The following is a 27513-nucleotide window of genomic DNA, read 5'->3' on the forward strand; positions in this document are numbered from 1 at the left end:
TGGCACTAAAAGAAATAAGAAGGTTAAAATGACAAGTTTAATGTTACATATATTTTACCACAATTTTTAAAAATTAATAATGGAATATACCAGTCATTTAATTGTACACTTTATTTTTTCTTCTAGCTTTATTGAGGTATATTTGACAAACAGAAGTCGTATATATTTTAAGATGTCCATCATGATGATTTGATGCCCATATACATTGTAAAGTGACTACCTCAATCAAGCTAATTCACACATCCATGACGTCACATGGTTACCTTTTTTTGTGTGTGTGGTGAGAACACTTAAGATCTCCTAGCAGACTTCAAGTATATAATACATCATTAATTATAGTCACCATGCTGTACACTTTAAATGGTGTTCAAATTTATATCTCAATAAAGCTGTTCTTAAAAATTAAGTAACGGCTGGGCACAGTGGCTCACGCCTATAATCCCAGAACTTTGGGAGGCCAAGGCAGGTGGATCGCCTGAGATCAGGAGTTTGAGACCAGCCTGGCCAATATGGTGAAACCCCGTCTCTGCTAAAAATACAAAAATTAGCCAGGCATGGTGGCAGTTATCTGTAATCCCAACTACTCGGGAGGCTGAGGCAGAAGAATTGCTTGAACCCGAGAGGCGGAGGTTGCAGTGAGCCGAGATTGTGCCATCATGCCATCTCACTCCAGCCTGGGGTACAAGAGTGAGACTTTGTCTCTAAAAAAAATACTCGGGAGGCTGAGGCAGAAGAATCGCTTGAACCCGAGAGGCGGAGGTTGCAGTGAGCCGAGATTGTGCCATCGTGCCATCTCACTCCAGCCTGGGGTACAAGAGTGAGACTTTGTCTCTAAAAAATAAAAAAATTTAAAAAAATTAAGTAACACATAAATACAATATGATATTATTTTCCTGAAGTTACACTTGAATCCCTTCCCGCTTCCCCCAGAGAAAAACAGTATTTCTCTTGATGTAGCAAAATACTGTTTCATTACAGAGAAACAGGATTTGAATATAATATTGAATTCTGTAAAGTATTTTCAATGCAGAGAAATACAGTATTTCTCTCTGTAGATGCAGAGAAAAAAGATGGGAAGGATACTCCTCAAACTAATAGTAGTAGAGTAGGGTTTGGAGGTGGGTACAGGAGGAACTGTAGCTTTATTAGCATTCAGTATTTCATAGTGAGAATATATTCACCTATTACTTTTCAAATTAGAAATACAGCTTTTTGGGCCAGGTGTCGTGGCTCACACCTGTTATCCTGGCACTTGGGGAGGCCAAAGCAGGCAGATAGTTTGAACCCAGGAGTTCAAGACCAGCCTGGGCAAACAGAGATACCCTCCAACTCTACAAATAATAATAATGTTTAAAAAGTCGGGCATGGTAGTGCATACTTGTGGTTCCAGCTACTAGGTCAGCTGAGATGGGAGGATGGCTTGAGCCCAGAAGGACCAGGCTGCAGTGAGCTGTGACTGCATCACTGCACTCCAGCCTCGGCAACAGAGTAAGACTCAAAAAAAAAAAAAAATACAATTTTTGGAAAAGGTAAAGAATCAATAAAATGTAGACATCTGGGTTTATTGCTTAATGACTTGACCTTTTCCTTTGCCTTTCTTTGAAGGATTCTGAAAGACTAATGGAGCAACAAGGAGCACTACTGAAACGGCTGGCGGAGGCCGACTCAGAGAAAGCGGTATCTAAGGCTCCCCCTGTCTACTCTACTGGGTACAGGTGGCAAGGGTGTTGTTCCGCTACAAAGTGTAGAGGCGCTTGGATCAAGGCAGGAGGGCTGGAGCATTTCGCTGGGTCTTAGTTTCATGATCCGTAAAATGGGCTGATGTCCTCCTGTCCTGCCTGTTCTGATAGGCTTGTGTAGTTAGTTACTTGAGACCTTGAACCACAAAGCTGGACACCAACATGAAGGCAGGTAATAATGATGTTGGATTTGTAAATCATCCTTGTCTGTTAAAGCTGGATTTCCTTATTTGTATTATGGATTGAAAGCCATCAAAAAGCACACACCTTTGGACTCAGTAATCCTAATTCTAGGAGTCTCTCCCAAAGCAGCATGTTTCAAAGTCTATTCATGGAACCCTAAGTTCCTTGAGATGTTAATGAGTGCAAGAAACCAAAGGGGAGGTTCCATAGCCAGTTAAATTTGGGAAACCATAGGCTGGCCTGAACATAAAGTTCAACAGCTTTTTCCAAGACTTTTTTTGAGCGTCTGCTGTATTAATGCTTTTGTAAGTCTCCAAGAGAAGGGAGGGAGATGGAGGCCCAGTTTCCCAAGGTGTGGCCTGTGGCCTCTGATGCTTAGTCAAGGAAGGAGTGGAGATGCAGCAAGCTCGGCGATAATGCATTCCCAGCTCAAGAACCCTTGTTAAGTTATGATATACATCAGTAACTTGAAACGTCAAGCAGCTCTTTCGAAAGATACAGAAAACTTAATCACATTGTAGTCAAAATGAGATTTTAGGCTATGGAACAAAGTAGGCATTTGACTTTTTTTTTTAAAGGGTGCTGAGTATATGACTTTTAATATGGATTAACTAGTTATTTCTACATGGGGGGTTACGGGGTTTCTCTGGAGGAGTTTTTTGGTGTGTTCTCAATGTTTTCTACAATTAACATTACTGTTCTTAAATTGTAAAATAAATGCATGTTCATTGTTTTAAAAAATTTTTTTAATGCATGTGTTAGGTGCTTCATACCAGGATCTCTGACATGGGCCAATATATGCAGGACCTTGGGCCTCAGTGGCCAGGCACTCAGAAGTCTCTGTCCTCCCTGGGCTGGGCCTCTTTGCCCTTCCCAGGAGGCACCTGACAGCCTGTGTTCTCTTCCAGCGCTTGCTGTTACTGCTGCAAGACAAGGACAAGGAGGTGGAAGAGCTCCTTCAGGAAATACAATGTGAGAAGGTATTGTCCCCAGCAGTTGTGCTTTTTTTTTTGTTTTTTGTTTTTTGTTTTGAGACAGAGTCTCGCTCTGTCGCCAGGCTGGAGTGCACTGGTGCAATCTCAAGCTCACTGCAACCTCTGCTTCCCGGGTTTGAGCGATTCTCCTGCCTCAGCCTCCCAAGTAGCTGGGACTGCAGGTGTGCGCCACCACGCTGAGCTAATTTTTGTATTTTTAGTAGAGATGGGGTTTCACCATGTTGGCTAGGCTGGTCTTGATTTCTTGGTCTTGTGATCTGTCTGCCTTGGCCTCCCAAAGTGCTGGGATTACAGGCATGAGCCACTGCACCCAGCCGCAGTTGTGCATTTTTATGAGCCAGTAGAACATAATGGATATGCAGAGAGCTGGGTTCAAATCCTGCCTTTGGGCCGGGTGCAGTGGCTCATGTCTGGCACTTTTTTTGAGACCAGTCTAGGCCTCTCCCTAGCAATTTGGGAGGCCAATGCAGGAGGATTGATTGAGGCCAGGAGTTCGAGACCATCCTGGGCAATACAGGGAGACCCCATCTCTACAAAATAAAAATAACAATTAAAAAAAATCAGCCAGGTGTGGTGGCATGCACCTGTAGTTCCAGCTACTCTGGATGCTGAGATGGGAGGATCACTTGAGCCTGGGAGACTGAGGCTGCAGTGAGTCATGGTCAGGCCACTGCACTCTAGCCTTGGCAACAGAGTGATACTCTGTATCAAAAAAAAAAATTAAAAAAAAAAATTGTTGACCAGGCACGGTGGCTAACGCCTGTAATCCTAGCACTTTGGGAGGCCGAGGAGGGTGGATCACTTGAGGTCAGGAGATCGAGACCAGTCTGGCCAACATGGTGAAACCCCGTCTCTACTAAAAATACAAAAAACTAGTTGGGTTTGATGGCACATGCCTATAACTCCAGCTACTCAGGAAGCTGAGGTGGAAGAATTGCTGGAGCCCAAGAGGTGGAGGTTGCAGTGAGCTGAGATTGCGCCACTGCACTCCAGCCTGGGCAACAGAGCGAGACTCCATCTGAAAAAAATATATATATATATTGTGCCTCCATCACTTTCTCTGTCTCTCCACAGGCTCAAGCAAAGACAGCCTCTGAGCTTTCTAAATCCATGGAGTCCATGCGTGGGCATTTGCAGGCACAGCTTCGGTCCAAAGAAGCTGAGAACAGTCGCCTGTGCATGCAGATCAAGGTATCTATTGGCCCCACAAGTGGGGAAAGAGGAGGCAGGGCCTGCCAATTTGATGGTGGTGGCCTGGCCCAGGTATCACACTCAGGAAGTGTGCCTCCAAAGGTTTCTGAGACAGCTGATGACAAAATACTCAGGCCTCAGAGACATTCTAGGACAGTGGCAAGAGCAATGGACAGAGACCCAGGAAGTGTTGGGCATCCTTCCCAGCAGTGACGGGGTTGTGTGCCATGTCCCCAGGCCTATCACTTAATCCCCTAGGCCCTCAGTTCTCCTAATTACCCAAGAGAAAGGGATGGTCTCTTTGTAGCCCAGGGGTCCTCTGAGGTCATACATCTGCTGAGTGACCAAGGAATTATCTCTGAACACAAGGCTGGGAGTTCAGGGAAGGATTCCAGAGCAGTTCTGAGCTAATATCAAGACCCCATGGGCTGAGAGATCCAGGGAGGTATCGTGGGAGCTGGGAGGGACCGTGTCTCTGGTCTGAGTTAGGGGAGCCTCTTACACAGCTGAGCATGTTTTCTGTCTTCCTCGTTTCCTCTTTGCTCTTGCCTTTTCCTCTCTTTCTCCTTCACCGTCTGCTTTGCCTTCCCATAACCTCCTTGTCTCTCTTCTCCCTCTCTGTCCCAACCCTTCCCCCTTCCAGAATCTGGAGCGCAGCGGGAATCAGCACAAGGCAGAAGTGGAGGCCATCATGGAGCAGCTGAAGGAGTTGAAGCAGAAGGGAGACCGAGACAAAGAGAGCTTGAAGAAGGCCATCCGCGCCCAGAAGGAGCGAGCTGAGAAGAGCGAGGAGTACGCTGAGCAGCTGCACGTGCAACTCGCCGACAAGGTCACAGGCCTGGGGTGCCCAGCTCCTCTCCTGCCCTGTGGAGGGCTGCGTGATGGCAGAGGGGTGGTTGGCCAGATGGGTAGTGGAGGGGTGGGTGGATGAGGGATGGTAGTGGTGGAAAGGATAGATGACTGGGGAGGAAGGAGAGGGAGTTAAGGGGATCAAATGGGTAAAAGCTGGATGGGTGGGTGGCTGGAGATGATTGGAGGCTTTGTAGGAGAGTTCAGCCATGTCAACTTTGTGGGTGAGAATGATGGTCAAGGAAGGATTTACAAACAGTACACATTTGATTGCTAGAAATCTGGGAGCACTAGCTGAGCTCCCACTGTCACTCCCAGCGCCTCCTAGAAAGGTGAATTCCAGAATGAGGTTTAGGTTACCAGGGTGAGAAACCACCTAGGATGAGCCCGCTCCCAGCTCCTGGCAGCCTCAGCACTGACACTAGGCTGACAGGCGCTGTTGTCCCGTGTTCCCAGGATCTTTATGTCGCTGAAGCTTTATCCACTCTGGAGTCCTGGAGAAGCCGCTACAACCAAGTCGTAAAAGACAAGGGAGACCTCGAGCTGGAAATTATTGTCCTGAATGAGTACGTCTTAGAGTAGGAGAGGGAACATGGGGCTGTTGAGGGACTTGGGTGTGAGGGACTTGGGCTGTTGAGGGACTTGAGGGAGGAGCCTGGTGGCTCAGGGAAGGCCACATGACTGCTCTTTGTACTGTCCGGGCTGGGGGCTGCACTGGGCTGTGATGTGGGCAGCCCCGAGCTGGGCTTTCTGGTTGGAGCTGGGGTGCAGGCTCTGGCCCTAGTCCTGGGGTCCTACCCTACTGTTAGGCACTGGGTAGGGGCCGGGTCTCTGGTCACAGAGGTGTGAGTCTGACTTCAGCACCTGGGCCTGAGCCTGTCCCCAGTCTACACAGCATTTGAAATGGGCACCCTGGTGCCCTCATTCCTGTTCTTGGGGAATGGGGCAGATGGTGACCCAAGTGTCTTCTCTCTGTTGTCTGCCCAGGGACAGCAGCTGTTTGCCAGTGCCTGCCAGTCGGTAGGTCAGTGGTATGGCATGGGAGTAGGGGGCAAAAGTGGCCCCACGTTGCAAGTGACTGAGCTGACACCTTTCTTGCCACTGGCGAACTGTGAGCAGCGACCATTCCATCATTCTCATTTGTTCCTTCATTTATTGGAAAAATATGTATTGAGCATCTACCGTATACCAAGCTGCTGTGTGCTGGCCATCAGGGTTATAGCAGTAAGAAGACAAATGCATGCCTTGCCCTCTACTCTGTAGAGGAGATAGGGCTACAAGAGGCACGGACTCCCTGGACTAAGGACAGGTCATGGGGGAGCTCATTTAATCTCCCAGGTCGGGAAAGTCTCTTACTATATTCACCTCAACTTAGCAAACATGTTCTGAGAACCCACTATGTGCCAGGCTGTATGCCAGCTGCTGTCCTTAGGGAGTTCTCTGTCTAGTAGGAGAACATAGATACCTAAGACAGAAGCATACATGGTACAGGGGAGGAGTCAGGGACAAGATGTCTGAACTGAGTTTTTAAGTGTGAGTAGGAGTTTGCCAGGTAAACTTGAGTTGCCAGCAAACTGACGTGTTTGCTTGGGCCTGGTCAGTGTTCAGTGGTGGACTGTAATTGGTCAATACTGAGAGCATGTATTGTGCAAAATTTTTTGATGGGTCTGTGGTCAAGATAGAGGAGTAAGCACCTGTGAGCCCCAGGGTTCCTCTTGAGGCCACAGTCTCTGCTCTTTGACTGATGATAGCTTTGCTGAGTGACTGAGGGAGCAGCAGGGAGCAGAAGGGACTGGGGGTGGGGTGGGCAGCTGGCTCCTAAGTTGGCGTCTTTCTCTCTATTTGTGCCTTTTTCCCACACCACACTCATTGCTGTTTCTGCCTGTGCTAGGTGGGTATTCATATGTGAATGAGCCAATTATGGCACCAGCCCCCTGCTGGGGGCACAAAAGCCCAGGGTGCTCAGGGCCTGGCTGGAGAGGAATGCCTAGGTGATAATCCCTGCCCACCAGCCTGGGAGTCCAGGACGGGATTCCAGAAGAGTCTGTCCTAACACCAAGACCTGATAGGCAGAGAGATTCAGGGAGGTGTCATAGGGAGTTGGGAAGGGTCCTTGCCTTCAAAGAGTGTCTTGGTCTCATGAGAGGATCAAGATGGGTACACATCCCTCTCTCTCTCTTATTTTTAAAGTGGAGACAAAGTCTTGCTCTTTCAGCCAGGCTGTAGTGCAGTGGCACCAGCATAGCTCACTGCAACCTTCAACTGCTAGGCTCAAGCAGTCCTCCCGCCTTGGCCTCCCAAAGCCCTGAGACTACAGGTGTGAGCCACCACACCCAGCCCACACTTCCCTTAATAAGTCATTGCTTGTTGTTGAATTGTAGATGGTTTGTTGAAAGGGGAGGTATGGGAGACACATCTTAACGGACGTTGTTCGGAGGTGGGACAGGCATGGGAGTGCCACAGCAGCAATGCTGAGGCAGGGCAGCAGAGTTGCTTCTCAGTGTGGAGGTTGGGGAGCAGGCAGGCAGTATGTTGAGTGGTGAGAACACTTGGTCCCTCACCACACAATGACCTGGGTTCTTTAGAACCTGTGTAATTGATTGTCTCTGTCTGCTTTCACTTTGTGATCTTCCAGCCGGGTAACAGATCTAGTAAACCAACAACAAACCTTGGAGGAGAAGATGCGGGAAGACCGGGATAGCCTGGTGGAGAGACTACACCGTCAGACTGCTGAGTATTCCGCATTCAAGCTGGAGAATGAGAGACTGAAGGTTCGCGTGAGAGCTGGGGACCAGGCATCTGGGTGGGGCCCAGTGAGCTGATGACCAGGTCTTGTCTTAAGTGGGCCTGGGGGCATCGGACTAAGACGGAGTCAGAAAAGCCTGGATTTGACCAGGCTTGGTGGCTTAGGCCTGTAATCCCAGCACTTTGGGAGGCCAAGGCAGGAGGATCACTTGAGTGTAGGAGTTTGAAACCAGCCATGGGCAACATGGCGAAATTCTGTCTCTACAAAACATACAAAAAGTAGCCAGGCGTGGAGTCATGTGCCTATAATCCCAGCTACTCAGGAGGCTGAGGTGGGAGAATCGCTTGAGCCTGGGAGGTTGAGGCTGCAGTGAGCCAAGATCGCACCGCTGCACTCCAGCCTGGAAAACAATCTTCCAGTAATGTGATGATTATCTCCATTAAATGAGAATAAGGGGCCGGGCGTGGTGACTCATGTCTATAATCCCAGCACTTTGGGAGGCTGAGGCAGGCAGATCACCTGAAGTCAGGAGGTCAAGACCAGCCTGGCCAACATAGTGAAACCCTATCTCTACTAAAAATACAAAAACAGTTAGCTGGGCATGGTGGCATGTGCCTGTAATCCCAGCTACTCAGGAGGCTGAGGCAGGAGAATTGCTTGCGCCTGGGAAGTGGAGGTTGCGGTGAGCTGAGATCGCACCACTGCACTCCAGCCTGGGCGAAAAAAAAAAAAAAAGAAATGAGAATAAGGAAACCGAGGCCGAGAGAGAGGTCAAGTTTCTTGTCAAGATTTTGCCCTAGGAAGTATCGGAGTTGAGATTTGAACCCGAGTCTGACTCTGGAGCCCTAGCTCTTAACCTCACCATACCCTCCTTTCAGCCTGCCAGGGCGAGAGGCACCTGAGCAGAGGTTGACATTTCAGAGAGGTTTTATCTTGTTTTTTTGTTGATCTGGCCAATAATATCTAGCTTTATTTTTTCACTGATTTTGTTTTTGTTAAGATTGATTGTAAGGGAGAATAACATATGGAAAAGTACACAGATCCTAGAATTTTCATAAAGTGAATATACTTTATCCATCAGTCACTCTGATTGAACCTTGCCTGCACCCTAGTGACCTTTCTTGTTACTAATACCCCTGTAAAGGTAACTGCTAGCCCATCTCCTGTCACCACAAGTTAGTTGCCTGCTTTTAACTTTAGAGATTTGAGTAGTTTGAATACCCTCGGGCCTGGCTTCTACTCAGCAAGTTTGCTGAGCCAGCCCCATTGTTTGTAGCAGTTTATTCATCCTCAGCCCTCTAGGGTATGCCGTTACATGAATACACCACAGTATATTTGTCCATTCTACTGTCAGTGGACATTTGGGTTTCCATAGTGTTGCTGTGAACATCTTTGTATGTCTTTAGGTGTACACATTTGGTTCGTCTTTATTGTCTATATACCTTGAAGTAGAACTGCCAGGTCATCACTGGGTGTGCATAAGTCTATATTTGGTAGATGTCACTGAATAGTAAACCATGTTACTAAGTATTAAAGGAGTTATTGGTAGATGTTACTGAATAGTAAAGTAGTTGAACAAATCTCCACACCTGTCAGTGGTGAGTAAAAGGATAACAGTAGCTCTGGCCTCCTTGGCAATGCTTGGTACTGAGTGTCTATTTTATGTTAGCTACTCTGGTGGGAGTGTACTAGTATCTCATTAAATAGTGCAATTGTCAGATACATTAAAAGTAACATGTAAGTCTTAACAGTTATTTAGGAGGGCAGCCATGGTGGCTCACACATGTAATCCCAATGCGGGAGGACTGCTTGAGGCCAGGAGTTCTAGACCAGCCTGGGCAACCCCAGCAAGACCCCATTTCTACAAAAAAATTTTAAAAGCCAACAATTATTTAGGGGATTAGTTATAGTATGGTGCATCTGTGTAGTGTATTACATTGTGGCCCTTCAAAATGATGTTTGTAGAAGTATATTTTCCTAGTATAATTTTTTTTGTTTTTTTTTTGAGACAGAGTCTTGCTCTGTTGCCCAGGCTGGAGTGAAGTGGCACGATCTTGGCTCACTGCAACCTCCACCTTCCGGGATCAAGCGATTCTCCTGCCTCAGCCTACCAAGTAGCTGGGATTACAGGCGTCCGCCACTATGCCCAGCTAATTTTTTGTATTTTTAGTAGAGACAGGGTTTCACCACGTTGGTCAGGCTGGTCTCGAACTCCTGACCTCAAATAATTCACCTGCCTCGGCCTCCCAAAGTGTTGGGATTACAGACGTGAGCCACTACGCCTGGCCTTTCCTAGTATGATTATAAAAGTTAAATATGCTCATAGTAAAAGTTCAAAACATTACAGAAACATGATATAGACATGAAGATCTCCACTAGCCATGAACATGTATTTTTCTAGATTTTCCCCCAGTACTAACATAATCAAGCACATACACATCCACTCATCCATCCATTATTCTGTCACTTGCTTTTCTGATTTAACCATATTTACAGACATCTGTTAAGGTTGGATTTTTGAACTTTATCTCTCTTTTAAGTGACTACTACTTATTTTATTCATTTGATACACCATTTTATATTGTTCCATCTAAGATGAGTATTTGGGTTACAGGAAGACATTTATTTTATTCTTTAAATTTCCCACCTGCATTATAAGTTCAGAGGACATTTATTGACTTGAGAGAAATTCACAACGTAATTTTTTTTTTTTTTTTTTTTTTGAGACAGAGTCTCACTGTGTCGCCCAGGCTGGAGTGCAGTTGTGCTATCTCGGCTCGCTGCAACCAACCTCCACCTCCCAGGTTCAAGCGATTCTTCTGCCTTAGCCTCCCAAGTAGCTGGGACTACAGGCGCACGCCAGCACATCTGGCTGATTTTGTAGAGACCCAGCTTCACAGGATTAGCCAGGCTGGTCTCGAACTCCTGACCTCGTGGTCCTACCACCTTGGCCTCCCAAAGTGCTGGGATTACAGGCATGAGCCACTGCACCCAGCCCACAACATATTGTTAATTTATAAAGTATGTTACGGCTGGACATGGTGGCTCACACCTATAATCTCAGCACTTTGGGAGGCCAAGGCAGGCAGATCACGTGAGTTCAGGAGTTTGATATCAGCCTGGCCAACATGGTAAAACCCCATCTCTACCAAAAACTTAAAAAATTAGCCGGGTGTGGTAGTGTGTGCCTGTAATCCCAGCTACTCAGGAGGCTGAGGCAGGAGAATAGCTTGAACCTGGGAGGTGGAGGTTGCATTGAACTGAGATTGTGTCTTTGCACTCCAGCCTGGGTGACAGAGCGAGACTCCATCTCAAAAATAAACAGCCGGGCGTGGTGGCCCACGCGTGTAATCCCAGCACTTTGGGAGGCGGAGGCGGGTAGATCACAAGGTCAGGAGTTCAAGATGAGCCTGGCCAATATGGTGAAACCCTGTCTCTACTAAAAATATAAAAATTAGCCAGGCGTAGTGGCGGATGCCTGTAGTCCCAGCTACTCGGGAGGCTGAGGCAGGAGAATTGCTTGAACTCTGGGGCAGAGGTTGTAGTGAGCTGAGATCGGGCCACTGCACTCCAGCCTGGGTGACAGGGCGAGACTCTGTCTCATAAATGAATAAATAAATAAATAACAAATTTAAACAAAAAGTATGTTACATACAACCTGGCAGATCCCATGGTGGGGAAAAAGTATGTTACATAGCAGTAAGTATAGTATAGTCTCATTCTTTTTGGCAGAAACGAAAAAGTTATGCAGCTATAGATATAAAGCTATATCCCAAGTCATTAAGCATTAGGATTAGTGTGTATTGGTTTTATCTCCATTTTCTTTAATGATTATATATTGCTTTTGGAATAAGAAAAAACAGAAGTAATTTGTTTGCGTCTCTATTCACCTGAGGTGGTAACATTAGGAGTCTTACCTGCTTCTCGGTGCTTCTCTCAGGCAAAGTGCTTTGTGGGTTAGAGTAGGGGGCCTTTCCTTTGCTGGTTCCTTGGATAGAGTTGAGGGTAGGAGGTCCACCTGTTGCAGAACCTTCCTGTGGGTTACTCATGAGCCATCCCTTCTAGGCCAGCTTTGCTCCAATGGAGGACAAGCTCAACCAGGCACACCTCGAGGTCCAGCAGCTGAAGGCCTCAGTGAAGAACTATGAGGGGATGATTGACAACTATAAGAGTCAGGTAGGCCTCACTGGGGCCCCGGCCCTTCCAAGCAGTGCCCACCCTGCCCCCATCAGACTGGGGGCTCCCTACCAGGCCAATCCCAGGAAGGGTTGGGTATGGAAGATGGTTTTCACCAAAATGTGGCTCTGCCTAAGATGAACCAGCGTGTTGTTGGTCCTTAGGTGATGAAGACCAGATTGGAGGCTGATGAAGTAGCTGCCCAGCTAGAACGCTGTGACAAAGAGAACAAGATCCTTAAAGATGAGATGAACAAAGAGATTGAGGCGGTACTGCTTTCCTTCCTTGCTTTCTTCTCCTACCCAATTCCGTATCTAACTCAATGACTGTGAGTGTGTTCCTCTCGTTTGCCTTTGACCCTACCTGATTTGGGCAACAAAGATGAGCTCATTTTCTCATTGGTGGACTGATCTACTCTACCTGTGTCTCTCTCTCCTCTGTCTCTTTCTTGTCTCCTCTCTTCTCTCTCTCATGCTGCTGCTTTGTCTTTTTTTTTTTTTTTTTTCCTCTTGGTTTTCTTCTATCTCCTTTTCAATTTCCTTAAAACAATAACAACAACAAAAACCCTCCTGGCCGGGCGCAGTGGCTCACACCTGTAATCCCAGCACTTTGGGAGACTGAGGCAGGCAGGTCAACTGAGGTCGGGAGTTCAAAACCAGCCTGACCAACATGGCGAAACACCCTGTCTCTACTAAAATACCAAAATTAGCTGAGCATGGTGGCACATGCCTGTAATCCCAGCTACTTGGGAGACTGAGGCAGGAGAATCGCTTGAACCCGGGAGGTGGAGGATGCAGTGAGCCGAGATTGTGCCATTGCACTCCAGCCTGGGCAACAGGAGTAAAACTCTGTCTCAAAAAAAAAAATTCCTGCTTGGAGCATCCAAGTAGACAGAAATCTACAGTTATACCAGGTCTTTGGCATGCCTTTTTCGTTCTACATGGTGTCTTTATTTTGTACCAACCAGAAAATATGTCTCCCATCCTCTTCCCAAAAAGCCTTATTCTTCTGCAGATGGTTTGGCTGATTGGAGCAGGGGGATTATCTTAATGGTTACCTTGGGCTGAGTCCAGGCTCAGCCACTAATTTGTTTCATAATCAGAGAGGAGCAAGTCAAGCTCCTCTCTGATCCTCAGTCTCCATGTTAAGTACAAGGATGGACTGAGACCAGATATTTCTCACCTTTCCCTCTGACCTGTAGCATTGTGACTGCTTTCCTAGGGGCTTTAGAGTTAGACTAGACTTTTTAAATTTATTTTTTTTTTGAGACTGAGTCTCGCTCTGTCACCCAGGCTGGAGTGCAGTGGCCCAGGCTGGAGTGCAGTGGCCCAGGCTGGAGTGCAGTGGCATGATCTCAGCTCACTGCAACCTCCACTTCCCGGGTTCAAGCGATTCTCCTGCTTTAGTGTCCCAAGTAGCTGGGACTACAGGCATGTGCCACCACTCCCAGCTAATTTTTGTATTTTTAGTAGAGACGGGGTTTCTCCATGTTGGCCAGGGTGGTGTCAAACTCCTGACCTCAAATGATCTGCCCCCCTTGGCTTTCCAGAGTGCTGAGATTACAGGCGTGAGCCACTGTGCTTGGCTTGGAGTTAGACTAGACTTTAATCCTGTGTTTACCAGTTTGTAGCTGAATGACCTTGGGCAAATGACTTAGCTCTCTTGATCCTTACTATCCTTATATGGGGACAGCATCACCTGTTTTACAGGTTGTCTGAATTAAATGAGCGAGTGTGCAGAGCCCCTGGTACAACGCCTGGGTCTTGGTGTTTACTGTGTGGTTGCCATTGTTATTGGATAACTAAGTGAATGGCAAGCCACCTGCTCAGTGGCCAGCAGGGAGTGTAGGCCACACTTCTGCTGTGGATTTTGCAGGATCCTCCACTGGGGAGTGTGTCAGCCCTGCCCTAACTCTAAAGGACTCTGCCTGGCTCCACTAGGAGCCAGGCCTTTCCCAACTGTGGGTCTTTCCTTCCTGCTTCAGGCACGAAGGCAGTTCCAGTCTCAGCTGGCTGACCTGCAGCAGCTCCCTGACATCCTGAAGATCACGGAGGCGAAGCTGGCTGAGTGCCAAGACCAACTGCAGGGCTATGAGCGGAAGAACATCGACCTCACAGCCATCATATCAGACCTGCGCAGCCGGGTAAGGGACTGGCAGAAAGGGTCCCACGAACTGACCCGAGCAGGGGCCCGCATACCAAGATGAGCTGCACGCCCCCCAAGGGAGGACTACTTCCTTTTTCTTGGCTGCCGCTTTTTAAAAGGAGTGAGCTATCATCAGTGCTGTGAAATAAAAGTCTGGTGTGCCAAATGCCATGTGTTTGCACAAAGTGATTGTAGTTATAGGAGCCGTCACTTGCGTGGAGTCACTGGGCCCTCCTGCTGTTGCCCCCACCCAAGACTGCTGCCTCTGCCTGCCTCTGCCTGTATGCTCTGCTGCTGTCCTCAGCTCCACATCCACAGCTGGGAGGTGCCAGCAGACACCAAGCTGTAGAATTTCTTTTTCTCTTGCTCTTGCTTCAGCTGCTTCTCCTGACTCTTAACATTCACTGCCTGAGATTCTGTCCTGAAAGAAGCAAGCAGTCCCTTTCTCCCAGAAGCAGTCTGTCTCTGGGTTACTAGAACCATGCCTACTGCCTACAGTGTCCAAGAATTTATATACCACCCATTTGCAGCATGACCTTGGGCAAGGCCCCTTCCCGACTCTTTTTTTTTTTTTTTGAGACGAAGTATCGCTCTGTCGCCCAGGCTGGAGTGCAGTGGTGCGATCTCTGCTTACTGCACGCTCCGCCTCCCAGGTTCACGCCATTCTCCTGCCTTAGCCTCCCGAGTAGCTGGGACTACAGGCGCCCGCCACGACGCCCAGCTAATTTTTTGTATTTTTAGTAGAGACAGGGTTTCACGATGTTAGCCAGGATGGTCTCCATTTCCTGATCTCGTGATCCGCCCGCCTCAGCCTCCCAAAGTACTAGGATTACAGGTGTGAGCCACAGCGCCCAGCTGGCCCCTTCCCCACTCCTGACATGTGTACTTGTGATAATTAGAAAAGGAGCTACCATTTTTTGAGCACCTCTTCTGTGTTCCTGCATTCTCTCATTTAATTCCATCAGGAACTTTGTGAGGTGCATGTGTTATTTCCCCCATTTTACAGAAAACAGCTCAAGGCATAGAGAGAAGTAATTCCCTACCATCACAGAGCTAGTACTTAGTAAGCAGGGATTGGAACCCAGCCAGCTCTGTCTGGTTCCCAACCCCATGTTCTCAGTACTGTAACCTTACAGTGCCTGCCTTCTCCGTTGAACCTGAGCATTCTCAGGGCCTTTTAGCCCTGATAGCTGAGGCTTCTGCATAAAGCAGTCCTCTGGATCTGGGTATATTCTCAAACTTGCCAACTCAAAAGGATTGACAGATTTCCTGTGGTCTTGCCTGCACTTGTCCCCAGTTAAGAGGAGGTTGAGATCAATAGTACCAGCAACATAACAGGTAAAGCTCTCTGGTTGGTTTGTATGGGCCAGTTAGCCCTGTCAGCTGTTTCTGCCTTCTCATGTCTTTCCTGGATCCTAGCTGGGCCTCTCTGAGTGGCCTCCCCTGATCAAGAAAGCATCTTTGTCATTCTTTAGCATCAAACCTGGTTTCTCCCAGTGTGGGGAGAGCCTTTTGTCTTTGGAGTTGGGCCTAACCTATCCCTGCTGTCCTTTCTCCTCTAGGTTGTGCGTTGAGACTTGGACGCCTGCTGAGGGCACTGTGCCCCTTTCCTGGGTGTGGACAACAGGTCATAGGGAGAGGGGAGGGCTCTAGCGGGAAATTCCTTTGTAAACCAGTCTGTGTTCCTGTCATTTTAGATCGAACACCAGGGGGACAAGCTGGAGATGGCGAGAGAGAAACATCAGGCTTCCCAGAAGGAAAATAAACAGCTGAGTCTGAAGGTGGATGAACTGGAGAGGTTAGAGGCACTTGGTCTCATCTCTGTCCTCTTCCTAGGACCTGAGACTTTCAGCCACTTAGCTGTTTTTTGCTTAGTGTGCGGAAGTGTTTGAGGGACTCAAGGCCCTGGAAGGTACTAGGCAGACCTCAGAGGAAAAGCTGCTTCCTTTTCAGTGGTAAGCATTGTGGGAGAGAGCAAGGGGGCCTCTCAGCCTGGGGAGACACTCCATGACAGCGTGATCAGGATCAGCCCACCTGTAGGCACCACCTGTCCCAAAAGGCATGCCTGGTCCAAGCATGCCAGCAGGGCCCAGTTTGAATGCAGCAGCCAGTATACTGTGGTGGGGCCACTTCCCCACTCTTTTCTGCCCTTTCTTGCCAGTCACCCTTCCAAAGACCTTTCTGATCTGACCCTTCTCTGTTATTTACGGATTGTTGGAGGCAGTCAGAGGTGAAGGGTACAGCTTTGGGAATCAGAAGCCCTGGCCTTGGAGCCCAGCTCTGCCACTTACCGGCACTGTGATCTTGAGCAAATCATTTAATTCCTTTGAAGCTCAATTTCCTCTTTTTGAGGAAAGGATCAAGGTAGAGTTAATTTATCTATACCTATGTCTATCTGTCTATCAATCAATCAATCAATCAATCAATCATCTCACTCTGTCACCCAGGCTCGAGTGCAGTGGTGCAATCTCAGCTCACTGCAACCTTGACCTCCTCGGCTCAAGCGATTCTCCTGCTGCAACCTCCCAAGTAGCTAGGACTACAGACGTATGCCATCACGCCTGGCTAATTTTTGTATTTTTTGTAGAGAAGGGGTTTCGCCGTGTTGCCCAGGTTGCTCCTGAACTGCTGGGCTCAAGCGATCCACCCATCTAGGCCTCCTAGAGTGCTGGGAGTACAGGCGGGAGCCACCACACCTGGCTGATAATAATCTTTTCATGGTGGTAGTGTGAGTCTTCAATGATACAATCCTGGTAAAGGTCCTAGCATGTTACCTGGCATAGAGGAGCGCTCAGTATAGCTTAGCATATGTTATTAGTTAGCTGGTATTATCCCAGTTTTAAATATGAGGAAACTGAGCTTAGGGAGGAGTTAAGTGACTTTCCCAGCATCACACTGTTGGTACCTGGCAAAGCATGACTTAGACCTGTGACTGTCTTCCTTGAGAGCTTATATGAGCATCTGTAAGAGGTGGGCAAGAGTCCTTCAGCCCTGGTCCCAGCCTTAGTTTCAGAGGTGAAGGTGCCTGAGGTCCTAGGAGGCCCTAAGTGCCCCAGGTGGCCAGTGCACTTGCAAAGAGGCTACAACCAAGTGGGCTCCTTCCAGGCTCCACCTCTGCTCTGCCCTCCCGGCCTTGGAAATGCAGCTAGATCCTGCAGGCCCTGCAGAGCTCCTTAAATTGGAAGGCATCCTGGAAGTGCACTGAGGACAGGGTGCGTATATCAGGATGGCCACAGCTGCCCTATGGCTGGTCACACAAGATGTTGAGTGGTGTCGCTGAAGTCCCTTTGCTGTGGGAGGCAGCAGTGAACAGCAGAAGTTGAGGGCTTGGGTTTTGGTTACAGTCTTGCCAGCTGTGCTGAATTCAGGCCAATGAATTCCCCTCTCTGAGGCTCGCTCTCTTCATCTCTAAAGTGGGGATAACAGTGGTGCCATTTTTCTGAGCTGCAAGTTGCTATGTTCCATGTGATGCTATCCACACTTAACACAGTCCACGGTCAGTCTCTGCTTGCGTTCCCACCCTTCACTGTTCTCTAACCAGTTGCTCCAGCTGCACAGTTCTTTGGCCACCTTGCTGATCTGCAGATTTCTTTGGCTTATTCCTGTGGCTCCTTGGAGATTCTTGGCATGATGAGATCCCCAGTCCAGGAGAGGCTGGCAGCCCCCTGGCGGGGTGGAACATGACAGGTTGGGGTATGCCCAGGATCTGATTGAGTGCTTCCACCTAGGAAACTGGAGGCGACCAGTGCCCAGAATATCGAGTTCCTACAGGTGATTGCCAAGAGGGAGGAGGCAATCCACCAGTCTCAGCTGCGGCTGGAGGAGAAAACACGGGAATGCGGGACCCTGGCAAGGCAGCTGGAGAGCGCCATTGAAGATGCGAGGAGGCAGGTCAGTCCCGATTTCATGAGTAACTAGCTCTGTGACCTTGGGCAAATCACCTAACCTCTCAGCCTATTTCTCCCTCTGAAAAATGGGCACACAGTTGTACCCGCTTCATGAATTAGTTGTAAGGATCACATTTTCACTGTAGAGGGTTCAGTGCTTGATATCTGATGATTGCTCATTTACTCACTACCCTCTTGAGCCTCACATAGGCTTACCACATCTTAGGTGGTGACTCCTGGAGCATTGGGAAAGGGCAGGCAAAGCTGGGTGGCAGGCATAGTCCCCGTAGTTAGTTCCTGCCCCAACGTTCTAGAGAACACAGTCCACAATGATGTTCAAGTGCTGTCTGCGAGACCAGATAGTGGAAAGGGCCCAGCCTTCTCTTTGCCAAGTGTTCCCCATGTCCAGTAAACCAGCCTCATGTCTGGGCCTTTGAATGTGCAGGTGGAACAAACCAAGGAGCACGCGCTGTCCAAGGAGCGAGCAGCCCAGAACAAAATCCTGGACCTTGAGACTCAGCTGAGCAGAACCAAAACTGAACTGAGCCAGCTGCGGCGGAGCCGTGACGATGTGAGTCAGGCTGGTGGGCCAGGCTAGGAGAGTGGGCAGCAGAGCTAGCTTCTGTGGGGTCTGTGGGCCAAGGTGTTTTGTTGTTACTGGTTTTGTGAATATGACATGGTTTCATTTTTCTCCAATCACTTCCCTATCCTTTCAGGATATCCTGGGTAGATATTTATTTATTTAGAGACAGAGTCTCCATGTGTCACGCAGGCTGGAGTGCAGTGGTACGATCTCGGCTCACTGCAACCTGCACCTCCTTGGTTCATATGATCCCCACCCCACCCTCAGACTCCCGAGTAGCTGGGATTACAAGCACGCGCCACCATCCGTGGCTACTTTTTGATGTGTATTTTTAGTAGAGATGGGGTTTCGCCATGTTGGCCAGGCTGGTCTTCAACTCGTGATCTCAAATGATCTGCCCACCTTGGCCTCCCAAAGTGCTGGGATTACAGGCGTGAACCACTGCACCCAGACTCTTTTCTTTTTTTTTTTTTTTTTTTTTTTTTGAGACAGAGTCTCGCTCTGTCGCCCAGGCTGGAGTGCAGTGGCCGATCTCAGCTCACTGCAAGCTCCGCCTCCCGGGTTCACGCCATTCTCCTGCCTCAGCCTCCCGAGTAGCTGGGACCACAGGCAACCGCCACCTTGCCCGGCTAGTTTTTTGTATTTTTTAGTAGAGACGGGGTTTCACCGTGTTAGCCAGGATGGTCTCGATCTCCTGACCTCGTGATCCGCCCGTCTTGGCCTCCCAAAGTGCTGGGATTACAGGCTTGAGCCACCGCGCCCGGCCGACTCTTTTCTTTTTTTTAGATTGAGTTTCACTCTGTCACCCAGGCTAGAGTGCAGTGGTGCTGTCATAGCTCACTGTAGCTCCAAACTTCTGGGGTCAAGCAGTCCTCCCACCCCAGCCTCCTGAGTAGCTAGGACTATAGGCACACACCATCACACCCAGCTAATTTTTATATTTTTTGTAGAGATAGAGTTTCACTATGTTGCCCATGTGCTGGTCTTTTTTTTTTTTTTTTTTTTTTTTGAGATGGAGTCTCGCTCTCACCCAGGCTGGAGTGCAGTGGCAGTGCCGTGGCACGATCTCGCCTCACTGCAAACTCCGCCTCCTGGGTTCACGCCATTCTCCTGCCTCAGCCTCCCGAGTAGCTGGGACTACAGGCATGTGCCACCAGGCCCGGCTAATTTTTTGTATTTTTAGTAGAGATGGGGTTTCACCGTGTTAGCCAGGATGGTCTCGATCTCCTGACCTTGTGATCTGCCCACCTTGGCCTCCCAAAGTGCTGGGATTACAGGCGTGAGCCACCACGCCCAGCCCCATGCTGGTCTTGAACTCCCAGGCTCAGGTGATGATTCTGTCCTGGCCTCCCGAAGTGTTGGGATTATAGGCATGAGGCACTGTGTCTGGCCTTAGAATATTTTCAGAAAGAACCCCATACCCATTAGAAGTCACTCCGCACTCGCCTCCCCCAACCCCCTGGCAACTCCTAAGAAAGTCCTTATGTCTCCATGGATTTCTATTTTGGACACTGCACAGCAGACCCATGCTCTTATTTCTCCTCATAGGCGGATCGCCGCTACCAGAGCCGGCTGCAAGACCTGAAAGATCGCCTGGAGCAGTCCGAGAGCACCAACCGCAGCATGCAGAACTATGTCCAGTTCCTCAAATCATCATATGCCAATGTGTTTGGGGATGGTCCCTATACCACCTTCCTGACCAGCTCTCCCATCCGCTCCCGATCTCCTCCTGCCTGAGGCCACCTATCAGGGCCTGGAGCCCTGACGGAAGCCGTGGGAACTCCGGAGTTGCCAAGCCATAGCTGGGAAGCCTGGTGGTTTTCCTCTCCCAGTGATAAAATGGGTTCAGGGTCTTGTCCTTAGGTACTAGCTCTAGAAAAGTCCCAGAAGCAGCAGAAGGTGAAGCAGGAAGCACTTGGTTTTCTCCTCCCTGATACAGTCACCCAATGGAAGTTTTAAAATTTCCTCAACAGGCCTTAAGTTTACTACTACATTAGGGTACCAGATTTTAACTTACCATGACTTTGCTCCCCCCTTTCCTGAGAAAATATTTCCACTGGATTTTTTCCACCAGTCCCCTTAACAACCCTCATTGTTTTAGGAATCTCTCAGGTTTTCTCTGACCTAAACCAGCAGGAGGTCATCCTGGGCTGTGAGCACCATCACTTGCTTTTTTTTTTTTTTCTCTGATTTCACAAGTGTGGTGTTTTCCCAAGGCTCCCTTCCCAAGCTCAGTGCAAACCTCTCACTCCCAAGTTTCTTTGAGGCCACTTGTCCCCAAGCACTTCAAAATAGACCCCAAGGGCTTGTTCTATTTGGCTTTTTACAAGTGTAATGCCAATTTCATTGATTTTTGTTTCTTTTTGCCTGGTTTGTATCTCCAGAATGCATTTATTGAAATATTTGTGTGATTTTACAAAAAGCTTTTATAATCAGTTATTTAAGGCTCCATTTGATGATTTCCTTTACCTAACCACTCCTCATCCCTCGTCTAAAAAATGATTAAGTAAAATGCTGCAGGAGAGCCAGCAGACATTTTTAAAGTACTTGGTGCCTGAAACATCGGGCTTTCATTTCATTTTAGCTCAGGTTGGTGCTTTCACATTATAATCAGTGAACTGTCAGGAGGGAACAAACTGTAAGAAGGATTGCTTGGTGTTTTAGGGTAGATCACTTCAGCTGTTAGGAAGAGGATGGGATAGTGTACAGTATATATTTTTTAAATGTGAATTGGTTTCTGAATAAGAATCTGGGCCATTTTTGTTCACCATTTTTGTTCGTACCGTGCTAACCTCTGCCCTTCTGATTCTAGCTAGTATTAGCCTGGCTGGTCCAGTCTTCTCACCTCTCAGCCACTCTAACTCAACTCTAGAGAATTTCTTCTGTGTTCTTTTTTCTTCTGGAGACAGGGTCTCTGTCACCCACGCTGAGTGCAATGGCGGGAACATGGCTCACTGCAGCCTTGACTTCTCTAGCTCAAGCAATCCTCCCACCTCAGCCTCCACAGTAGCTGAGAGCACAAGTGTATGCCACCATGCCCAACTAATTTTACTATTTTTTGTAGAGACAGATGTCACCACATTGCCCAGGTTGGTCTTGAATTCCTGGGCTCAAGCGAACCTTTCATTTTGGCCCCCCAAAGTGCTGGGATTAGAGGTGTGAGCCACTGCACCCAGCCTTCTCTGTGTTCTTGAATCCACCCAGGCATCTGGATTTCAAAGACCAGAAATCTCTTTTCTCCACCAAATTTTGAGGATATTTATAGTTTCCAGCTTTCAGATTTTCCAACGAAGGTAATTCTAGCTACCATTGCCAAAAAACCAAGCTCATTTTCACACTCTTAATGTAAATGGACATGAACTTATAATAGGTGAAAGGCCTTCCCAAGAAAGGACAATTGACAGACTTCCACCAACATGTATATATATATCTGTATAACTCATTATTATTTTTGCCAAACTAAAGAAAACCCCAGTGCAGGGCACTGCTCTGTGACTCTGGTGTGAGCAACACCTCTCTTGGAGTCCCTTGCTGGGACTCTTCCAACAATTTTTCTTTTTAAAATATTTTTATTACAAGAAGTCCAGGGAATTTTTAAAAACTCAGAAAATGAAAAATGTTCACATTGCTCATACTCCAGAGAGAATCTTTCCTATCTCAAACTGAGATCTCACAAGGTGGTGGACAATGGAAGGGTCAGAAAGTCTAGGGTCCCAGTTAGAGCCATCTCTGGACAACTGTGACTCATTCTATTTTTATTGAGATATAATTCACATAAAATTCACTCCTTTTATTTTTCTGAAACAGGGTCTCCCTCTGTCATCCAAGCTGGTGCAGTGGCATAATCATGGCTCACTACAGCCTCAACCTCCTGGGTTTAAGGGATCCTCCTGCCTCAGCCTTCTGAGTAGCTGGGACCACAGGTGCATACCACCATGCCTGGCTAATTTTGGATTTTTTTTGGTAGAGGCAGGTCTCATCATGTTGCCCAGGTTGGTCTCAAACTCCTGGGCTCAAGCAATCCTACCTTGGCCTCCCAAACTACTGGGATTACAAGCATGAGCCACCATACCTGGCCTAGAATTCACCCTTTTAAAGTGTATATATAGGCTAGGCATGGTCACTCACACCTGTAATCCCAGCATTTTGGGAGGCCGAGGTGGGTGGATCACCTGAGGTCAGGAGTTTGAGACCAGCCTGGCCAACATGGTGAAACCCTGTCTCTACTAAAAATACAAAAACTAGCCGGGAGTGGTGGTGGACGCCTGTAGTCCCAGCTACTTGAGAGGCTGAAGCAGGAGAATCACTTGAACCCAGGAAGTGGAGGTTGCAGTGATCCAAGATCACGCCACTGTACTCTTGCCTGGGCAACATGGCGAGATTCTGTCTCGAAAAGATAAAGTGTATATATAATTCAGTGGTTTGTAGTATATTCACCAAGTTGTGCAGCCATCACCATTATCTAATTCTAGACCTAGTTTTTTCTTTTTTCGAAATGGAGCCTCACTCTGTCACCCAGGCTGCAGTGCAGTGGCACCATGTCGGCTCACTGCAGCCTCTGCCTCCCAGGTTCAAGGGATCCTCCTGCATCAGCCTCTGGGACTATAGGTGCATGGCACTGTGCCCGGCTAATTTTTGTATTTTTTGTAGAGACAGGGTTTTGCCATGTTGCTCAGGCTCCTCTCAAACTCATGACCTCAGGTGATCCACCTGCCTGGGCCTTCCAAAGTGCTGGGATTACAGGCGTGAGCCACCGCGCCCAGCCAACCAGTTTCATCACTCCCAAAAAGAAACTCCATACCCATTAGCAGTCAGTCCCCATTCCCCTCCCACAGCCCCTGGCAACTAGTCATAAAGCTTCTCTGGCTCTATAGATGTGTCTCTTCTGGACATTTCACATAAATGGAATTGTCCAACATGTGACCATTCATGACTGGCTTCTCTCAGCATAATGCTTTCAAGATTGATGTTTCAGTGTATCATCAGTACTTTATTTTTATGGCCAAATAACATTCCATTATGTAGATAGTGTTTCCTCCTGCCAAACAGGGCTGGTCGGGATTCCAAAGAAGCACTATGGCCGGGCGCAGTGGCTCATGCCTATAATCCCGGCGCTTTGGGAGGTCGAGGTGGGTGGATCAGCTGAGGTCAGGAGTTCGACACCAGCCTGACCAACGTGGTGAAACCCCATCTCTGCTAAAGATACAAAAATTAGCTGGGCGTGGTGGCAGGCGCCTGTAGTCCCAGCTACACGGGAGGCTGAGGAAGGAGAATCGCTTGAACCCAGGAGGCGGAGCTTGCAGTGAGCCGAGATAGAGCCACTGTACTCCAGCCTGGGGGACAGAGCAAGACTCTGTCTCAAAAAGGAAGCACTAACCCCAAAACATTTATTAGGGAAACTTACAGAGTGGGCTGCAGCAATTCTCGCGACGGATAGCGAGAGAGAAGAGGTGTGTCACCTAGGTACATGCCCAGCAAGGGGTCAGGGTGTGAGTTTATATGAGGGTTTATGGAATTTGGCTAAAGGCAGGGGTCAGTTTCAGCATTTTGGGCAACAATTTATATATCCTTATTAGTGCCTGGGGATATGCAAGGCCCGTATTTGGTTGCAAGTCTGCAGGAAAAAACTTGCAACTGGCTGGGTCACAGGGCGGTCAACGCACTCTGATACTTGGTCAGTGCACAGAAAGCGGGGGAACTCGGATACTATATTTTATTTATCATAGTACACACGTACTATATCCATTCACCAATGGATGGACATTTGGGTTGCTTTCACTTTTTGGCTATTATGAATAACACTGCTTGTGAACATTCATGGACAAGTTTTTGTATATGCATAGGTTTCATTTCTTTGGTGTATTTTTTTATATATATATTTACCTAGGAGAATTGCTGGGTCAAATGGTAATTGTTTAACCTTTTAAGTAACTGCCAGACTGTCTTCCACAGCAGGTGCTTCATTTTACATTCCCATGAGCAGTGTATGAGGATTCCAGTTTCTGCACATTCTCAAGGCACAGACCAATTTTCTGCAGCTCCGGGGATTGGGAGCTGGTGCTTACTCCGCAGAACGTGCCGTCACAGGCAATTCCTGTGCGCAGGCGCACTGGCGGGAGGGCGGGAGCGTTGCCGGAGGCAGGGCACGCAGCCGTTAGGGGCGGGGCTGTATTGCGCGCGCGCCCCGGAAGCGGAAGCCTTCCCGGCCTTCCCGGCGGCTGATTCGAGGGCTTGTTTGGTCAGAAGCGGCGCCTTAGAGAACCTGCGCCAGAGCCAACCATGCCGTCTGAGGGTCGCTGCTGGGAGACCTTGCAGGCTCTACGCAGTTCCGACAAAGGTCGCCTTTGCTACTACCGCGACTGGCTGCTGCGGGGCGAGGTGAGCGGTGGCCCCGGAGGATGTAGGCCCTTCCGGCCGCTCGCGACCGAACCCTTCTCCTCCCTAGCCCTTGGCACGTTCTGCTTCCGGGAACCCGTGCAGCCTAACAACCTGCATTTATTTCTTGACTTCTGTGTGTACATCCTTCTGTCCTGGGATTTCTGTCCTCTCCAGCCTATTTTAGCGTTTCGGGGAGCTCCCCTGACTTCACAGGTGCCCCGCGCTCTGAAGGCTTCATTGCTACCCTCCGCCAATTGGGCGCCTTCTCCGCTCTGCTGTTGTCAAAGCAATCTTGGCCCCAGGCTTAGTTAACTTATTGCGTGTCTCATGTGCTGGGAGCTCTAGATTTTGCGACGAACGATTGACATGACCTAATCCGTTGCTGCCAGTGAAATAACCAAATTTCTAGATTGATTTGGCAGACCTGGAAAGTGAATGGGGGCGTGGTCACTGTACCTAGTGTTTGCAAAGCTCTGCACTAGAAGTGGAGGGATGCGGAGAGTTAAGGCAGAGCTCCCATTCCCGAGTCGCTGCTAGTTAGCTACAGATAAGACGTTGTTCTGCATCCTCAGACTTCTTGGGAAACAGTCCTAAAATATTCCCCTGTCTTTTATGTTGTCAACAGTTTTGAAAAATACAGACCTTGCATTCTGTAGGTTGACTGCCAGCATAGGTGCTTTCAAACCACCAGACCACGGTTAAGCAGTCTTGGCAGGAATACTACAGAAATGATGCCATGGCTTTCTCAGGAGGCACACAGATGTCAACCCATCCCAACACTGGTGATGCTAATCTTGATAACCTGGTTACGTTGTTATCTGCCTGGTCTTTCCGTTTAAAATTCGTCATTTTTCCCTTAGTAATTGTTGGTAAGTGTTGTGGAGATTACACCAGTATCCTTTTTCTGGGCAAACCTTCATCCTCCATGGCTTTAGCATTCATTGATGTTTTCCACATGAATCGATCACCTCTATGACGTTGCCAGATCCTGTTTCTTTATATCTACTATTCCTTCTGCATTTGTTAGTTGGCGTTCCACTGTCAGGAGATGCTTTCTTTTCTCTGTTGTTTAGTTATATTGGTATGGACTCATGGATTTCTGTTTTATTCAGTGAGTTGTAATCCATTACTTTTATTATTTATTTATTTTATTTTAAATATTCCAGATTTTGTAAGCTTGTATCAAAATATCACAGGCAAGGCTGGGCGTGGTGGCTCAGGCCCGTAATCCCAGCACTTTGGAAGGCCGAGGGGGACGGATCACTTGAGGTCAAGAGTTCGAGACCAGCCTGGCCAACATGGTGAAACCCCATCTCTACTAAAAATAAAAAAGTTAGCCGAGCATGGTGGTGCATGCCTGTAATCCCAGCTACTCCAGAGACTGAGGCATGAGAATTGCTTGAACCCGGGAGGCAGAGACTGCAGTGAGCCGAGATTGTGCTGCTGCACTCAAGCCTGGGCAACAGAGTGAGACTGTGTCTCAAAAAAAAAAAAAAAAAAAAAGTAACCCTGTAAATATGTGCAACGATTGTGTATTCGTAAGAATTAAAAAGAAAAATGTCCCAGATTTGGCTACTGGGCGACTCATTAAGTTGGTTCCTGTGTTCCTTTGACATGTTTCCATCTTTCATTGACATTTCTTTACTTTTTGGCACAAAAAGGTGTCCCAGGTGCAAGTTTCCCTGTCTCAACCCTGGAATCAGCTATTTCTCCAAAGAGGCTGATTCTTTTGAAGTGGAGGGTGGTACTGTATTTACAAACCAAGTTCTGTGAGTTTAGTATGTTGAGATTCTTGATTGGGTACCATTGCTTCTAGGCCTTCTCAGTAGACAGAGCTAGGAAATAACACATCTCTAAATATGTACACACATCACCACATACACATTTATGTATTAGCTATAACTATTTGTGTGTACATATATATTATAAAACCATGACTTCATACTGATAAATGCCACTTCCAACCCAGCACTTCACGTTTCTTTCTATCTAATCTTACCCCATCCATCTTTGTAAATATGTTACCTAGCAGTGAGAAGTTTGGCTCCTGTTATTCTCAATATGTTTACTTATTTGCTCAATCAGCTTACTTTAGCTCATTGTAGCAATCTCCCAACTACTCTGGTTTTTTCATTTATTTATTATATCATAGGTAATCAGTACTTATTTTCTCATACAAAGATGTTCCAGGCTCATCTTGTATTTTTCTACCTCCAACTCTGGAACTTACCTTTTCTGCAGAGACCCCTGGTTTCCTTTGATTTAAAATTATATTTACAAACCAAGATCTGGTACTAGACATGATCATTATTACTACTAAGGATGTATACACACATATCCATATCTATTTGCATTTTTAAAAAAGTTATTAGGCTGGGTGTGGTGACTCATGCCCATAATCCCAACACTTTGGGAGGCTGAGGCGGGAAGATTGCTTGAGGCCAGTTCAAGCTGGGCCAGGCTTGGTGTCTCAAACCTGCAGTCCCAGCACTTTGGTAAGCCAAGGTGGGCAGATCACTTGAGCCCAGAAGTTCGAGACCAGCCTGGGCAACGTGGAGAAACCTCACCACTACAAAAAATACAAAAAAATTAACCAGGTGTGCCAGTCGTGGTGGCTCATGCCTGTAATCCCAGCACTCAG

General features: G+C 47.9%; 2 protein-coding genes across 9 annotated transcripts in view; both read left to right on the forward strand.

Moving 5' to 3' along the window:
* The window catches only part of ODF2 (outer dense fiber of sperm tails 2), a 47257-nt gene extending 26324 nt beyond the window's left edge, over nucleotides 1–20933 (forward strand). For 6 of the 8 annotated variants that reach the window (XM_008006043.3, XM_008006044.3, XM_037994194.2 and 3 more), the window contains 13 exons: nucleotides 1606–1677; nucleotides 2831–2902; nucleotides 3992–4108; nucleotides 4752–4937; nucleotides 5414–5523; nucleotides 7593–7728; nucleotides 11769–11879; nucleotides 12044–12148; nucleotides 13864–14022; nucleotides 15722–15822; nucleotides 17753–17915; nucleotides 18357–18482; nucleotides 20043–20933. In XM_008006043.3, coding sequence (XP_008004234.1) covers nucleotides 1606–1677; nucleotides 2831–2902; nucleotides 3992–4108; nucleotides 4752–4937; nucleotides 5414–5523; nucleotides 7593–7728; nucleotides 11769–11879; nucleotides 12044–12148; nucleotides 13864–14022; nucleotides 15722–15822; nucleotides 17753–17915; nucleotides 18357–18482; nucleotides 20043–20231 — 1647 coding nt within the window. In that variant the 3' untranslated portion in view covers nucleotides 20232–20933. Of the gene's footprint in view, nucleotides 1–1605; nucleotides 1678–2830; nucleotides 2903–3991; nucleotides 4109–4751; nucleotides 4938–5413; nucleotides 5524–7592; nucleotides 7729–11768; nucleotides 11880–12043; nucleotides 12149–13863; nucleotides 14196–15721; nucleotides 15823–17752; nucleotides 17916–18356; nucleotides 18483–20042 lie in introns of those variants that run through there. The other 2 variants (XM_073021976.1, XM_037994197.2) reach the window with 2 other exon arrangements.
* A 3725-nt stretch (nucleotides 20934–24658) lies between these two features.
* The window catches only part of GLE1 (GLE1 RNA export mediator), a 35899-nt gene continuing 33044 nt past the window's right edge, over nucleotides 24659–27513 (forward strand). The window contains exon 1 of the mRNA XM_008006042.3: nucleotides 24659–24872. Coding sequence (XP_008004233.1) covers nucleotides 24774–24872 — 99 coding nt within the window. The 5' untranslated portion in view covers nucleotides 24659–24773. The remainder of the gene's footprint in view (nucleotides 24873–27513) is intronic.

This window comes from Chlorocebus sabaeus, chromosome 12, assembly GCF_047675955.1.
Source record: "Chlorocebus sabaeus isolate Y175 chromosome 12, mChlSab1.0.hap1, whole genome shotgun sequence".
NCBI classification, from domain to species: domain Eukaryota; kingdom Metazoa; phylum Chordata; class Mammalia; order Primates; family Cercopithecidae; genus Chlorocebus; species Chlorocebus sabaeus.